We start from the raw sequence: 15985 nt of genomic DNA, 5'->3' as shown, positions 1-15985 counted from the left end.
CGATTCAGAACTTTGATTTAGGTTTCCGAGCACGTTTAGGCTCGGAATTAGGCCCAATTTAGACCAAGAAATTGGGAGTTTTATGTACTTTAAATATTCGTACTATAACAGGCTAGATCTGATGTAAAACGGACCTCGAAGTCCACTGATGTACCATAAAGTATAAACGGGCCCCAGGAGCCTGAGGCCCGCAAACCCAGCAACTTTCAAAGCAGATTTCGGGTTCACCAGAACTCGAAATCAACCGTAGTTCAAAACGATAGACCGTATGGACGAGATGGATAACTTTCGTGTTCTAACCGAGAATCAGTTATGCCACACTGACGGTCAAACCCGGGTGAACACAAGACACTCAAAAAATTAACGAGGTTTAAAAGTATTTCTAACCTTATATGTATACCAACTGTACATGGGCTATTTGCAATATTTACCGCTTTCCAAAAGCATGATAAAGCCGGTATTAACAGGCTAAAGGACTAACCACGTTTATTTAGCTAATCAAGTCCAACTAGTCACTTAGACATCTTATGACTACCATGAAGAAGTAGTAATGGTTGTATAGGTTATTCAAGATCACCTAATAAAAATCAATCAAACTTAGACATGCGGTTTTTAGATTTTGTGCATGTAATCAATCTAGACCAGTCAGCCTTGTGCTATTTGCTAGAAACCGCCAGGTTTAGATGTATTCTTAAGAGTACCTGTTACTTGCTACGCATGTCTAGTCCAGATCGAATCATATGTGTGTCAAATGTGTTTACTGTTTTCAAACTCATTTATTTCTAGCAATATATCCTATGGATTGCTATCGAATGTCGAGATGAGAATAAAACAAAAATGTCCAGTAAATAAATCCGATAATAGATTATCCAAGCACATGAGTCTCAGCGAGGTCCACGAACTCAGTCTTTTGGTCCGATGCACGATAATCTTACGGAGGCGAGTAAGGTTATCTAGTCGGTAGAAAAGAAATTTCCGAGATGAATTAAGTGACGGATCCACTTTTCAAACCATTTCCAGATCGAGAAGTCAGCCATAAGCCTGGGCGAGCGGTCCCTGAACCCCGCTCCGCTCACACTAACGTTTGATCAAATTCATTATTTCCCCTTCCTTCAGTTAATTCTGTTAGTTGATTTTATCAAAGGGTCTTATTATTAAAAATTAAATCCAATATAACTCTTAATTTTATTTTTCTTTCAAAAAACTCCATAAGATTATTAAAAAAATTCTTATACATATTAATAGTAATATAAATACTATAGTAAATATATTGCAATTTGTTAATATTTTTTTAATTTTAAAAGATGATTTTATGGCATTTTTTAAAGAAAAATAAATTTAGAGGTTAAATTGAACTTAATTTTAAATAATTAGACACTTTGACCAAGTCAACTAACGCACTTAGCTAACGAAACGGAGAAATAATAAATTTGATTAAATATCAGATAGAAAGGTTGATTTCTTAAAACGTCATGGGGGTAATAATATTTCAGATCTAAAACTCATGAAATAAATAGTAATTATCCTTATTTATAAGCATGTTAAAATTGACATAAGTTAGCAGCTATAAAATAGAAATGCATCAAAATTTGCACAAGATATTATATAGAAATATATTCATGGTTGTTTTTCATGCAACCTGAAAATATACGAGTCGATTTATTTGACCTTATTATGTAGAGTTAATTAACTAAATTATTAAAATAGGTCAAATTTAATTTATATGAGTTCGATAAATAAACTTTGAACCGAAATGATCATTTTTTTTATTCATACATTTGGAGAAATCATTTATAGTTTTAGCATGAATTGACATAATTTGCATCTTATGAGAAAAATGCATACATTCCAAATTACATATCAACATTAAAATACAATTGTGTGAACAAAATAACTAAATAGTCATAAAAATTTCTAGGAAAGTTACATATGAAAAACCCTAAAGATGAAAGATTCATTGCATAGATTTGCATCACAAAGGATTATTTGGTCTGCTTTAGAATCGGTTAATGTTTGAATATTTTTGTATAAACATGGAGACAAGAACATGTGTATTAATTACTAATTAGACTGCCCATATATATATGTGATCACATTTTTGTATATTGTCATATAAATCATAGACTTTTTATTTTCTTATTACATATAGTTCCCAAAGAAAATGCACCAATTCTACTAAACTACAGTTCGCATTTGACCCAAAAGAAGAATAAGATATTCAGATTAATGGTGATGTTGTGGCCTTTGCTGTTAGTGGGAATTAAATATTATATTGAAGTCAAAGAAGTCAAAAAATTGAAGTTGAGAGATCTTTTTATTCAAAACTGTGAAGTTCAATTTTATAATTTAACGGAGATTTATGTTTGTAATGCATGCTTCCGACCTAATTTAATAGAAGGTGAAGGACCTGGTTGTAAAAATAAAAGTTCAGGGACCGTATTTTTCCTACAAGAGTTTTTTTAGAGGTTCAATTTTTAATACACTAATTATGTAATCTTACTAATTTGTGTTTTTAGCATAATGCATTCAAATTGAAGGAACAAAGTTTTTCTATTAGAGATAATAATGAGAATTGTATTTATTGTGGTTCAAAATACGTGAACCAATAATTTATTGATAAAATATTAGTGTTGGTTCAGTTATTATTATTTGCACTATTAGTGTGTAAAGAGATAGTACATATATTAATAACATTCTTAAACTTAAATTATAGTATTTCAAACTATTAATACATTGAATTATTGATCAAATTTGATTAAAAAGTTGATTATTGCAAACTTTAATTACAATATTTCAAACTATTATCTATCATATTGCAAATAACAAAAAATAGTTTATGGATTAATTTTACAAGTATATTTAACTTTCGCAGGAATTTTTAATGATCATTCAACAAAATATTAAGAGCCTAATGCTGACTTGGCAGCCTAATTAAACAATATATTTGGTCCAATATTTTTTTTAAATGATGAAAATAGTAAAAATAATAATAATAAATTAAACTTATTAAGGAAATAATAAAAACATAAGGAACTATTTGTTACTTTTATCTATCTATCTATAATTTATAACTATCTTATATTTGAGAAAGGGGGAGGGCAACAGGCACAATTACGAGAATATGTTTTTAGCTGAATATGCATTTCTTTGCCAGGTTAGCTATTTTTTTAATTAAACCACATAATAAAATCAAAATCAATATTTGTTGAAACAATTGCTGGAAATTCGACGAGACTGAATCGCAGAATAAGTCTTTTTTTTAGACGTTTCGCGGCACAGTTCGGTAGTGGCAAGCAATCGCACCGTCCCTAGAATAAAACAGCTGAAATATTATTCTCTGCTCTATGACAATAATTCTGATAACACTTTTATGAATTGCTTTTTTTTAGCTCTAGTTTTAATGATCTGCAAATGAAAATGCTTGCAGTATTTATAAGGAAAAATAAATAGTTGTTAGACAACACTTAATTATAAAAAAACGCACAAAATTTAAATATAAAACGTTTTGCAAATTTAAATCGGTCAAAAATGTTTTAGATAAGAGGAGAAAATCAGAGGATGTGTTTAAATTCAAAAACCATAACTATTATAAATTAAATAAAATGAAACAGTTATGTTAGCAAAAAATAAAGTGTTCGAATCGAACCACACACCCAACTCAAACCAAGCCAGCGTTTGTGTATGGTAAATTAGAAAGAACTTAAGTTCTATCTCGTTCACAAAACTGGATATCTTTTAGAATTCAAATCTATATGAGAATGTCCAACAATGTAAACTCAAGTGAAAGAGTTTTTCTAATAAATGTGAGAATCTACTCTCTACACTACTCTTTTCTCAAGTGCACTTTTTTTTATAAATTTATATATTTTTCAAACAATATTTTATAGAACCGATTGGCTTAAAATAAAATTCACTTAATTTTTTTTTTCCTGAATTAAATGCGAGTTATATGTGTAATCTTCAACAAAAATCAATTTCAGTGATAGGGATGGGGCAGCCAAGCCTGCCGCCCCTAACCCACCATTTTTATCCGCCGATGTCGTGACTACATCTTTTCTTTATATTTCATTTTTCTCTCATATATGTGTCTACATTACTCGATAGACATGACAATTTTACATAAAAAGAATTACATAAATAGTGACTATATACGTTTAAATGTGTTATTTTAGTACTTTAATTAATATTTTAATTTTAAAAAAATATACTAAATAAGTACTTTGAGCTATTTTTCGATCATGAGACAAGTGACAGAGATAAAAAAAATTAATTTAAATATATATTTTACTATTTTAGTGTCATATAGACAATATATCATTTGCATATGCAATCATTATACTTTTACAATATGTCACTGATATTTAAGCAAAAAATATACATGTTGGGTCTTTAAAATAATTCATATTATTTGGATGATAATAAGAAGCTTACTGTTATTTTTTTAATACAATAATTATTTAAAAACAATTTAGAACATTTATTTAATACATTTTAATTCAAAATGCTAATTCTAAAAATATGAAATAATAAATTAAATAATAATTTTTAAAAATTTCAAACATCAATGGTGTAATTTTTTTTCAATTATATATCACTCTGATTTGTTGCAAACATATTAATTATTTGATGAAGAATAAGACCCTACAAGAAATAAAAAAAATCCTTAATGCTAATGATATGTCATGAAGAAAAAAAAACTAAATTACAAAAGCGAAAAGTAATGTTAAATGAGTTGTGGTGGGTGGTCACATTCCCCATCAGCTAGAACCAGACACACTGCAATAAGACAAGTTTAGAGATTCCAATTTAATCATAATTCATCCACCATTTTCTTCATCTATCAAGCAAAACCATGCTTTTCATTTTCTATACCAAATTAACTTTTAATTGTTTGTTCTAAAACTATATACTTTTTATAATATTTATACCGGATTTGAATTAATGATGGTTGTTGCTTGCCCAATTGAGTAATCATATTATACAAGTTTTCTCTTATTTGGTCATTTTGCTAATAAAAAAGATACTAAAGTGAAAAGGATAAAATTATAAGCATAAAAGTCGTTCTATCTTTCTTAATTTATCCTATTTTTAGATTAATTTTTGTCTACATGTGCAACTAGGGTTAGAACCAGGAAATCGAGGTGTGCAATCGATTTAAACCGAGCTTAACTGAAATTTTAATTTTTATATATCATAACTGAGCCGAACCGACTTATAAAAATTTAAAAATATTTCAAATTAAATTAAAATAATTAGTTGATTTTTTATTTGGTATGAAATAAAATAAATTGTTTTTTTTTTTGCACAACCCTAGCAGGAGGCAGTTTTGGTATACGGTTTTTACCTGTTAGTCATTTGTTTCTTCTATCTCCTTTAGTGTTTTTTTTTTTTAATTATTAGTCTCGCCTTTTTTCTTTAGTCACCAATTATTTTTTAATCTATATGCATAAATTGTTTTTCAAGCTACACTAAACTGAAAAACTAAAATATTTATAATATTAAAACGAACTAACATTTTGTTTTGGTTTAATTTTTGAACATTTCCATCACGGGACAGGATGAAAGATTGCCTCGAACTTTTACTTATCGGGTTTTTTTCTTTATCTTTCAATGTCATTTTTTTATTATTTATTTTATCTTTAAATTATTTATTTCTCTCTCATTATTTGTTCCTCCATGTTCTCATTCCACCACTTTTATAACTCCTCATCAACCAACTTATCACCTTACTTTGAAATGTGGGGTCATAACTATCCCTATATAAAACCCACAAGAAATAGCCAATTTTCTTCAAGATTGTGCATTCTTTCAAATCACTATACTACTACTACTAGCTACTAAATTTTCTTCTTCTCTCTGATCCATTTTTGTTCATGGCTTCTCTTTTGAATCTTCCATTACTACTAATTCTTATGATCTCTTCAACCAGCATTGCTCAAAACCCACCTTCTCCTGGTTACTACCCCAGCTCAAGAATCAACTCTATTGGGTTCGGTCAAGGTTTTAGGAACCTTTGGGGTCCTCAACATCAAAGACTAGACCAAGATACATTAACCATATGGCTTGATTCTAGTTCAGGTTCTTTATTCATATCTTTCATATTTAACTTAGGGATATGCAGGTGTCACCGAACCGAGTTAAAAAATTAGTTCGATTTGATTTTTAGTTAATTTGATTCGGTTATAGTTCAAATTAGTTAATTTGTTTTTGTTCGGTCTTTTGTCTGAAATTCCAAAATTAATTCAACTGGTCGAATTGACCTAATTATACAAACAATATTGTTATTTTGAAAATTTTCAGAAATATAAAGTTTTTTTATAATTTTTTATAATATTTTGACATCAATTTACCCTGAATTTTGAATTGAAGAAATTCGGTTACCTAAAATAACTTATGAAACTAAATAATTATTTCGGTTTGATTATAAACTGGTTGGTTTATATTTTAGTTACAGTTCAATTAAGAAAAACTAAAAAAATGCAACTTTAATTCGTTTTGATGATCGAACCGACCTATGCACACCCCAACTTAAACTAATGTTAGAAAATCATTTATATTAGTATCTATTATTAGTTGATTTTTAATTGATATGTAAATGTTTTCATGAAAAAACAGGAAGTGGATATAAGTCACTTCAGCGTTATAGGTCAGGTTATTTTGGGGCATCAATCAAGCTTCAACCTGGTTACACTGCAGGAGTCATTACATCTCTCTATGTGAGACTCATTAAATTAATATAAAATAAATTTAAAATGTTGGTTTTTATTATTAATTTTTTTTAATTGATGACAGCTTTCAAATAATGAAGATTATCCAGGAAACCATGATGAAATAGATATTGAATTCTTGGGAACAACTGAAGATAAGCCATATATTTTGCAAACCAATGTGTATATTAGAGGAAGTGGAGATGGGAGAATTATTGGTAGGGAGAAGAAATTTCATCTATGGTTTGATCCTACTAAGGATTTTCATAAATATGCCATCTTGTGGACCACTTCTGAGATCATGTTAGTTTCTTCTTTTCTCCTTCACTTTCTAATTATCCTACATTTATTATACCTTTTTAAATTGCCTATTTTGGAAAATAATTGTTAGCATTTCATGTACTTTTTATTAACAAAAAGTTTTCTACAACTTAAATTGAACAAAACTTTTACAATCGAAATTGTAGTAACTGCGTTTTAAACGGTCACGTCATACTTCTTCTCTACTCAATAAATTGATAAATTAGCCAATTAGTACTCTTAATTAACCGGTTTAATTCTATTTGTTAAATTAATATCTTTATTTTGTTAATTTATAATATTTTTGTATTATATATACTGAAAATATTATTATAATAATTTATTTTGTATATGCTAATTTAAAAATATATAATATCTCAAAAATATAATATTATATCAAAAATAATATGTTTCTTATACCTTGATAACTATATGAATTTTGATTTTTTTTCAATTTCGATAAGAAAATGATTAAAGTTACACATCAAAAAATTATATTTTAATTTTTAAATATATAAATAAAAAATGAAAAATATAAATATAAAACTAAATTGGTTAATTATTCATTGATGAACTTAAAACATTAACCAATTCAATGGGCAAATAGTCACAATTTTAGTTGTAAGAGTTTCTTACAACGTAAATTGTCAGAAACTTAATTATTTTTCTATTATAATTAAGAACAATAATCATAATATGAAACTTTTATTGCCGTGCATTTTTATTTTTGTTTTCTATTCAAATAGTCGATATACTTATAAATTAATTATCCTTTAAATCGGTTGATTCAATCTAAAAGAAAAATAACGTAGTTTTAATACGCATAATATTATTTATTGAATCATTTCAAAATTTATGGTCATCGAAAATTGATTCAATAAAGACTGATTAATTCAAAGTCTCAATTCCGCATTCACATCAAAAAAAAAAATATTCAATTTGCACATATGATTTTTGAGGTTTTAGCATATGTAGCAATATGCATTAAATGTTATACCCTAGTGAACTATGACATTTTTCTAAAATACACAAATTTCTTGATGTGGACTTCAGATTTTTCGTTGATGATATACCGATTAGGAGGTATCCAAGGAAAAATGGTGCTACATTTCCTTTAAGGCCAATGTGGGTATATGGTTCAATTTGGGATGCATCATCTTGGGCCACTGAGGATGGAAAATACAAAGCCGATTATAGGTACCAACCCTTTATTGGTAGGTATCAAAATTTCAAAATTGGTGGTTGCACCGCTAATGGTTCCCCTACCTGCCGCCCGCCTTCCGCCTCACCTTCCGGTAGCCTCAACGGACAACAATACGCTGCGATGCAATGGGTCCAAAGAAACTATCTGACATATGATTATTGCAGCGACTCTAGAAGAGACCATACTCAAACACCTGAGTGTTAAAATATATTTTCTAATAAAAATTATGAATAATTACTATCAGCTCCCTAATGTTATGTTAAAATCACTATTTTTACTATATTTAAAAATTTACTATTTTTCTTATATCTAGGTGTTAGACAATTGAAATCTCTTACAAGAAGAACTCGGTTAGGGGTTTCATTTATCTAATATCTAAATATGAGGGGTAAAATGAGAGTTTTTTTTTCTTCAAAAAAAGTGATTTTAACTAATTTCAAGGGGCTAATCGTAATTATTTCTAAGAATTAGCATGTGTGTATCAATAATTTGTGTGTACACATGCAATTGGTAATACTTTGTGGGTGTTGTTATTTTAAGTTTAAAACGATTGAGTTTGGACAAATTGAAGGTTCTTGAGATGGGTCGGATCGCTTGCCAAGAAATGGGTGCAAGAAGAATTAAGTTGATCATCCAAGCCTTCAATATTTGAAATTGGGTTTCTACTGTTTTTTGTTGTACTTTTGTTTTGTAACCATCATTGATGGAATAAATTTACAAAATTTGTGTTGTATCATTATAAAGAAAATAATTGGGTGTTTCTTTTTTGTATCTTTTCTTAATGAAAATAATTATGTGATAAAATAAAATTCAATATTTGTTGAAAATATACGCATTTTTAGTTAAGGTTTAATGAAAAGTTAACTGAAAAGCTAGGCCGAACTAAATAAATTAAAACTAACTTGTTCGGTTCTATTTGGTTGGATATATTTTATATTTTATGTAATTTTAGTTTGGTTTGATTAAAAAATGAATCCAACTTTTATGTAATTGTGATTCGAATGAAATGCATGTACACTCTTAGCCAGAAGTTTTTTTTAAGATTTTTATTAAAATCAATTTCTTTTAGACATTATAATATCATATGGGAGTAATTCTCTTTTTAGAAAAAAATTGGAAAACCCAATTTTTGAAAATCCAATAAACAATGCTTGACTTCAAAAGAAAGTGTAAGGAGTCTTGACTCTACATATAATTTGACATTATTGGGATAGAGAATATAATTTTTGGATGTTTGTACATTGATTTTTACCTATATTAAATAAAAGTATAGATGTTTTTTGTATTTACTTTTTATTACACAAATTGGAAAAACAAACAAGCTTGTGAATTTTAGATATGTGTTGCCTTAGATGGTTTTTAGTATGTCACATGTGAATTTTGATTTTTGCAATAATTTTGGACCACTAATTTATTGTTGTTGTCTCCTCTTTGGTGCAATATTGAGGTAGCTAAACTTGTAAGTCCAAATTGGACCACACATGTCACTTTATAGCTCTTGGAATATAATCCCTTACTTTCATGTGTTAGAAATGATATGGAATTTCAGTTAATAATTTAAAAATTAAAATTATTTCATTGTTTCATTATTTTATTTAATATTATAATTTAATTACTGAATATTTAGAATTTAATTCTTGATAATCCAATTTGCTTATATATATATATATATATATATATATATATATATATTGAAATACAAAAATAAAATAAATTTATATTCATTTGTATTTCAAATTCAATGAACATTACGCGTAAATGATACTAAAATAATATAATTACGTAAAATATCACCTAATAATGTTACTTGGATTGATTAGTCATTTGACTAATACAATGTTTGTGATCTGATAAATTGTTAGATGAGATTCAACATTTGACAACTCTTTCAGTAATTTTATTTTAATATTTTATATGCATAATAATTTAAATGGCTTCGATTTCAAAAATGTTAGCACCACAGTCTTAAATAGCAACTCACGCAAAATATTAAGGGCTTTTTACAGAAACATGCATCTTTTGTAGAAATATAACTTTTATACGGCCCATAGTTTCCAATATGAAAACTACCGTCAGCGCTGAAAATTATAACTTTTATACGGATGTCATATATAAGCTGACCAAGTCAAACCCTCATAAATCAACTAATTTTCTCTCTCATCACAATTAGATTTTCTCTCCTCGCTCTCAGCTCATCTCTCTCAGCTCATCTCTCTCAGCTCCTCTCCCTCAACTTTTATCTCTCTCAATTCGTGTTCTTCTACACTGAAATATCAAATTAATCTTCAGATCGGCGTTTTTCTCTCTCAGATAAGATCTTACAGCCAACTGTTATTCATCTTCATCAACAGTTTGAAAAATCGAGAAAATATAGATCTCCATAAGCAGTAAGACTCAAATTTATACTTTCTTCTTGTAGATTTTGATATTAATGTATTTGTAATGTTGATTAAATATATAAACATACGTAATAATTGAAATTCTAAAACAAAATCTTAAACTACATTATAAACTGAAACAATGTTGATTTTTTATTTGAATGTTGACTTTCAATCAGGAATGGATACAATTGCAACTTTTATTCAGTATAATGGCTATTGGAATGATAAACTCCAGTATACAGATTTTTCTGTTAAGGGACTTCTTATTCCAAAAGATTCTAGTATGAATAATCTTGAACAATTATTGGCAAACCAGCTACAAGTGAATTTAGAAGAAGAAAATCTGAAAATCAAGTATCAGGTAAAGTAAATTTATTAATTCTTTCAATACAAACTTATTAAAATTTGTGTTGATAAAATCATGTAAGAATATAATTGCTATTATTATGTTTACATATTGTTAATATTATGTTAATGATGTATTAATGTTATATAATTTTTCAAATATGTAGTGTTTTATTGTTGACTTCATGTTGACAACATGTTGATCTATATTTAAACTTTGTTTATTTTAAAATTTATACAGGTTAAACCAGATTATCCACCGCTAATAATACAAGATAATGATGCTTTAGTATTCTACTTCCAGATGAAAAGCAAACAATCAGATCCAACACAGTTTCCACTTTGCATTGAAATTGAAAAAAAAATGAGAGATATATCATTATATGTTTCATCATCGAGATCAACACAACAAAACATCAACAGAAATGCAGAAGTTTGTCAACAGCAAGACAACTCAACAAATATTGATAATTCAGAGTCGGTTTCAAACATGTTTCAATATGCAACAAATGTCGGAAATTTGTTAAATGAAGATCAAGAAGTCGAGAGCCCGTACGTAGAGAATATGGTCATTGATGAAGTAAAGGCAATAGAAATAGAAGAAGGGCAGAAATACAAAGACAAGCGCACGTTGAAGACTATATTAAGCATTTATGCAATCAACAATCATTTCCAATTCAGATCTTACAAGTCGTGCAAGATTGAATATATAGCAATCTGCAATGAACCAGAGTGTGAATGGAAACTGAGATCTTCGAGAAATAAAAGATCAAATGTCTTTATCGTGCGAAAATTCAACAAGGTGCACAGCTGCAAAGTGGGAGAGAGAATGGCTGATAAAAGACAAGCCACGTCAGATTTAATTGGAAATTTTGTAAAAGATAAGTATGCAAACTTCAAAACTGTTTATACGCCGGCAGATATTATTAGAGACATGAAGAAAGAGTATGGAGTCGAACTGACGTACCAAAAAGCATGGCGGTCAAAAGAAAAGGGATTAGAGCTTACAAGGGGTAATCCAGCTGAATCATACCGATTACTGCCTTCTTATCTACATGCGCTAAAATCAACAAATCCAGGTTCTGTAGCTGAATTGGAAACAAAAGAAGAGAGATTCCTTTATGTTTTCATATCGTTGAATGCATCAATTCAGGGTTGGGGGTTTTGCAAACCAGTAATTGTTGTTGACGGTACGTTCCTAAAGGCAGCTTACGGAGGAACGCTTCTAACGGCAGCAACTCAAGATGCTGCAAATAAAATTTTTCCTCTAGCATTTTGTGTCGTAGATTCAGAAAATGATGCTTCGTGGGAATGGTTTTTCAACAAAGTTAGAGAAACATTTGGTGTGAGAGAGGGAATGTGCATCATTTCAGATCGACACGACAGTATTAAAAAAGCAATTGAAAAAGTATACCCGGAAGCACATCATGGAATCTGTACTTACCATCTTTTTAACAATGTCAAAGCAAGATATAGACGAGCAAAAGGTGAAATCAGAGAGCACTTTTTTGGGGCAGCAAAAGCATATACGCTTGAGCAGTTTGGGAAACACATGGAAGAACTTGACAAATTTGACCCAAAGATAAGGGAGTACCTAAATGACGTTGGTTTCGAAAAATGGACAACACTTTATTCCACCAACAACAGGTATTCAACAATGACTTCAAACATTGCTGAGTCATTAAATGCAACAAACATAGCTGCAAGAGAACTTCCTATAACGACCATGCTTGAGTTTCTACGTTCCCTTGTGCAAAAATGGACTCATGCAAACAGAATTTGTGCAAGATCATTAAAGACAGATATGTCAAAAGTAGCCGAAGATATATTGAATGAAAACTACATTCGATCTCTGCATCTAACGGTATTTCTAAAAATTAAAATTTGTTAATAAGTTGTTGATTTGATGTTAATATGTTGTTGACTTGTTGTTAATATATTGTTGATCTATCAAATCATGTGTTGATTTTTTAACTGAATTCTTTGTTATCAGGTCAGCCCAGCAAATGACAATATATATACTGTGACTAAAACAAAAACACCCTTCTCGGTTAATTTGGAAACAGGAACATGTTGCTGCAGAAGGTTTCAAACAGATAGAATTCCTTGCGCACATGCAGTTGCTGTTATAAGGAAATACAACAAGGACCCTTTGCTCTATTGTTCCAAATACTACATGAAGGAAACGTACGTCAACACGTACAACCACACAGTATATCCTATGACAAATAAATCAACATGGAATACGCCGCAAGAAATAAAAGATATAATCGTGCTGCCTCCTGAATCAAGAACCAAATCCGGCAGACCAAAAAAGAAGCGCATATTGGGAGGACATGAAAAAAAGTCAAAAAATAAATGCGGAGCTTGCAAGAAGACGGGACACAATAAAAAAACATGCAGAAGATGATTATGATTCAGGAAAGATTTATTTGTATTAAATAAAAATACTTTGAATTCATTTCATATATTTCATAAAACAATATGACTTTTGCTGAAATTTTACATTTAATGTTGACCTTCTGTTACTATTATGTTAATTTCATGTTGATAATTAGTATTTTCAAATGGAAAAATTTGTCAAATCATAAAATTACCATTTTATGGATGGTTCATAAATTGTTCATAAAAAACCATATCATAAACTACCACATTTATGGATGGTTCACATATTGTTCATAAACTAAAATATCATAAACTAACATATTAATGTTGACCTTGTGTTACTATTATGTTAATCTCATGTTGATAATTAGTAAGATTAATAAATAATAGTAGTAAAGTATTGTACTTAAATATTCAAATAGAATGAAAAAACACACTGCTCTTTTTTAAAAGCTATGTTAAAATGCTGTTGATTATGTGTTAATTTAGTGTTAATAAACTAACATTAACATTTTGTCTTTTTTAAAAGCTATGTTAAAATGCTGTTGATTATGTGTTACTTTAGTGTTAATAAACTAACATTAACATTTTGATAAAAATGTTAATAGCGGGATAAAATAATACAATTTAATTCAATTTGTTAATGAGCAAAAATAGTAAAAAAAGATACATCAATCAACTAAATATATAATAAAAACTTAAAATATAATCAAGTAATAACATCAACATTCTGAAAACAACAAAAAAAAAACAGCGTATGATTCAAATTCAGAATAACATAACAAAAATAACAAAATACTAAAAATAAAAACAGAACCAACAACCTATATTTTTCTATGCATTCAAATCTTTTCGAGGTCCTGCTTCTTCTTCACCATCACTTACAAGATTCACACTTTGCTTCCACCTCCCATACTTAATCAAGCTTTGAACAAGCCTATTACGGTACGTTTCCATTTCCATTAATGAAAATGTAGAAGGAATTCTCTTAGAACTTATGAAATGCTCCGCAAATAAACAGACAAACGCACCACAATCGCTGCATAATAAAATGAAACAAGTTAAAAATACGGAAAAAAAATCAACATAAAAACAAATAATGTAGAAACAAAAAACAAAAGAACTGACCTGTCACTTTGAACTGGCATATAGGGAACATTTTCATATGAAAATGACTCGTATCTGCTGTCCAAACTTGAAGTAAGAGCAAATGAACTAGAACTAGTCCTCGTTGAATAAAAGTCCATGTTCTTCAGAAATTTGGGAAGATAATGGATGTAAGCTTGCATATAATTGTGAACAATGGCATCCATCGTCGGACTCTTCATCGAATTGTAAACATAAACCTTACAATCTTCAAAGTTAACACGCGCGAGAATCCAATGATTTGGATCTGTAACAATGATAGGAATGAGAAGATCATCGATTTCAGTCCATGGCTTTGAGTATCCACACCCTTGACCCACGTAATATTCAAGAATCGTATTACTGGCGTTAATTTCAATAGCCTTCGAACCGGCAGCAAGAAAAGATCGATATTCTGCCTCCAAAATCTGACCAAAACTAGAGTCTGCAGTTGTAAAATTTGGCTTCCGGATATTCAACAATACACTCTTCTTTCTCAAATAGTGGAAGACAGTATCAACATGCTGTCACAGAAAAAAAAAATCAACAAAGTTTTAAATTAGAATAAAAAAATTAATGCATAAAAACAAAACAAAATTAAACTTACAGATGTAGAGAGTTCACAGCCCACAAAATTTAATGTATGCAGCCATTTCTTCTTCGCTTGTAGTTCGCCAGCAAACTTAAAAGGAGGATCAATTACACCATATCTACCGGTAAAAATTCTAATAAACAAAAAAATAATCAACAGTAAATTAATTGACATGTAAAAAAAACAAATTAATTAAAAAAGGTAATACAATTAAATTACCGAAGCTTCTTATTAAATCCTTGTTCAACCCAATTAAAAATTTCACAATCTTTATAAGCATCTAGCAAGCTATACTCATTATCCATAAAAGGGCACGGATAATCTTCAAATGAAGCTACATTCACAACTGTAAAAAAATAAACACATTATCAAAAACTATATGTGCAGAAATATCTCAATTGACTATAAGACAAATCAATAACACGTAGGATATATGTTGACATGTTGTTAACATTGTGTTAATATTCAGTTGATATAAAAGCATAAAATTTAAAACAAATATTAACAACATGTTAACTACTTGTTGATAAAGAAATATGAGAAAACATTACCAGGTTGAGAAGCTGCTTGACTTGATAACAATGCCTATATAAAAAACAAAATATAAATATCCAAACTGAAAAATACAACTACAATTACACTACAAGAAACTCACATCAGCCTCACGAGTACTATATATAGAAACAAGTTGCTCGTCAAGTCTAGCCAATTCAGAATCAGTAAAAACGACATCTGAATCCTCCATTGATATCTTCATATAAAACAAAAAACAAATAAGAAACAAGTAACAGTATTATTATAAACTGGTAATAAAATATCAAAATATACATACCTGATTATCAACAAACGCAGATTTATCAGACACTTCTTGCTTTTCTTTATCACCATTATCTTTACCATCAACTCTATGCGGTAAGAATTCATTATCGTCCTTTCGACGCTCTTT

At 29.1% G+C, this 15985-nt stretch overlaps 2 protein-coding genes and 1 long non-coding RNA gene across 3 annotated transcripts; 2 read left to right on the top strand and 1 right to left on the bottom strand.

Moving 5' to 3' along the window:
- The first annotated feature begins 5804 nt into the window (after positions 1 to 5804).
- LOC126676365 (probable xyloglucan endotransglucosylase/hydrolase protein 32) lies at positions 5805 to 8982 on the top strand. Its single transcript, XM_050370559.2, has 4 exons — positions 5805 to 6078; positions 6616 to 6716; positions 6793 to 7010; positions 8061 to 8982. The coding sequence occupies exons 1-4, from the start codon at positions 5874 to 5876 to the stop codon at positions 8413 to 8415; spliced, it is 879 nt and encodes a 292-aa protein (XP_050226516.1). The 5' UTR covers positions 5805 to 5873; the 3' UTR covers positions 8416 to 8982.
- A 1216-nt stretch (positions 8983 to 10198) lies between these two features.
- LOC126674728 (uncharacterized) lies at positions 10199 to 13471 on the top strand. Its single transcript, XM_050369222.2, has 4 exons — positions 10199 to 10598; positions 10769 to 10953; positions 11179 to 12801; positions 12931 to 13471. Exons 2-4 carry the CDS (start codon positions 10771 to 10773, stop codon positions 13345 to 13347), a joined length of 2223 nt encoding a protein of 740 aa, XP_050225179.1. The 5' UTR covers positions 10199 to 10598; positions 10769 to 10770; the 3' UTR covers positions 13348 to 13471.
- A 1794-nt stretch (positions 13472 to 15265) lies between these two features.
- LOC126665040 (uncharacterized) lies at positions 15266 to 15961 on the bottom strand. Its single transcript, XR_007637511.2, has 3 exons — positions 15872 to 15961; positions 15695 to 15790; positions 15266 to 15385 (listed from the first exon to the last, which is right to left on the bottom strand). It is a non-coding gene; the product is annotated as an uncharacterized LOC126665040 (long non-coding RNA).
- Between the last annotated feature and the right edge of the window lie 24 nt (positions 15962 to 15985).

This window comes from Mercurialis annua, linkage group LG1-X (assembly GCF_937616625.2).
Source record: "Mercurialis annua linkage group LG1-X, ddMerAnnu1.2, whole genome shotgun sequence".
NCBI lineage: Eukaryota > Viridiplantae > Streptophyta > Magnoliopsida > Malpighiales > Euphorbiaceae > Mercurialis > Mercurialis annua.
Note: the sequence above shows the minus strand (reverse complement) of the source record. Positions and strands in the feature narration are given on the sequence as shown.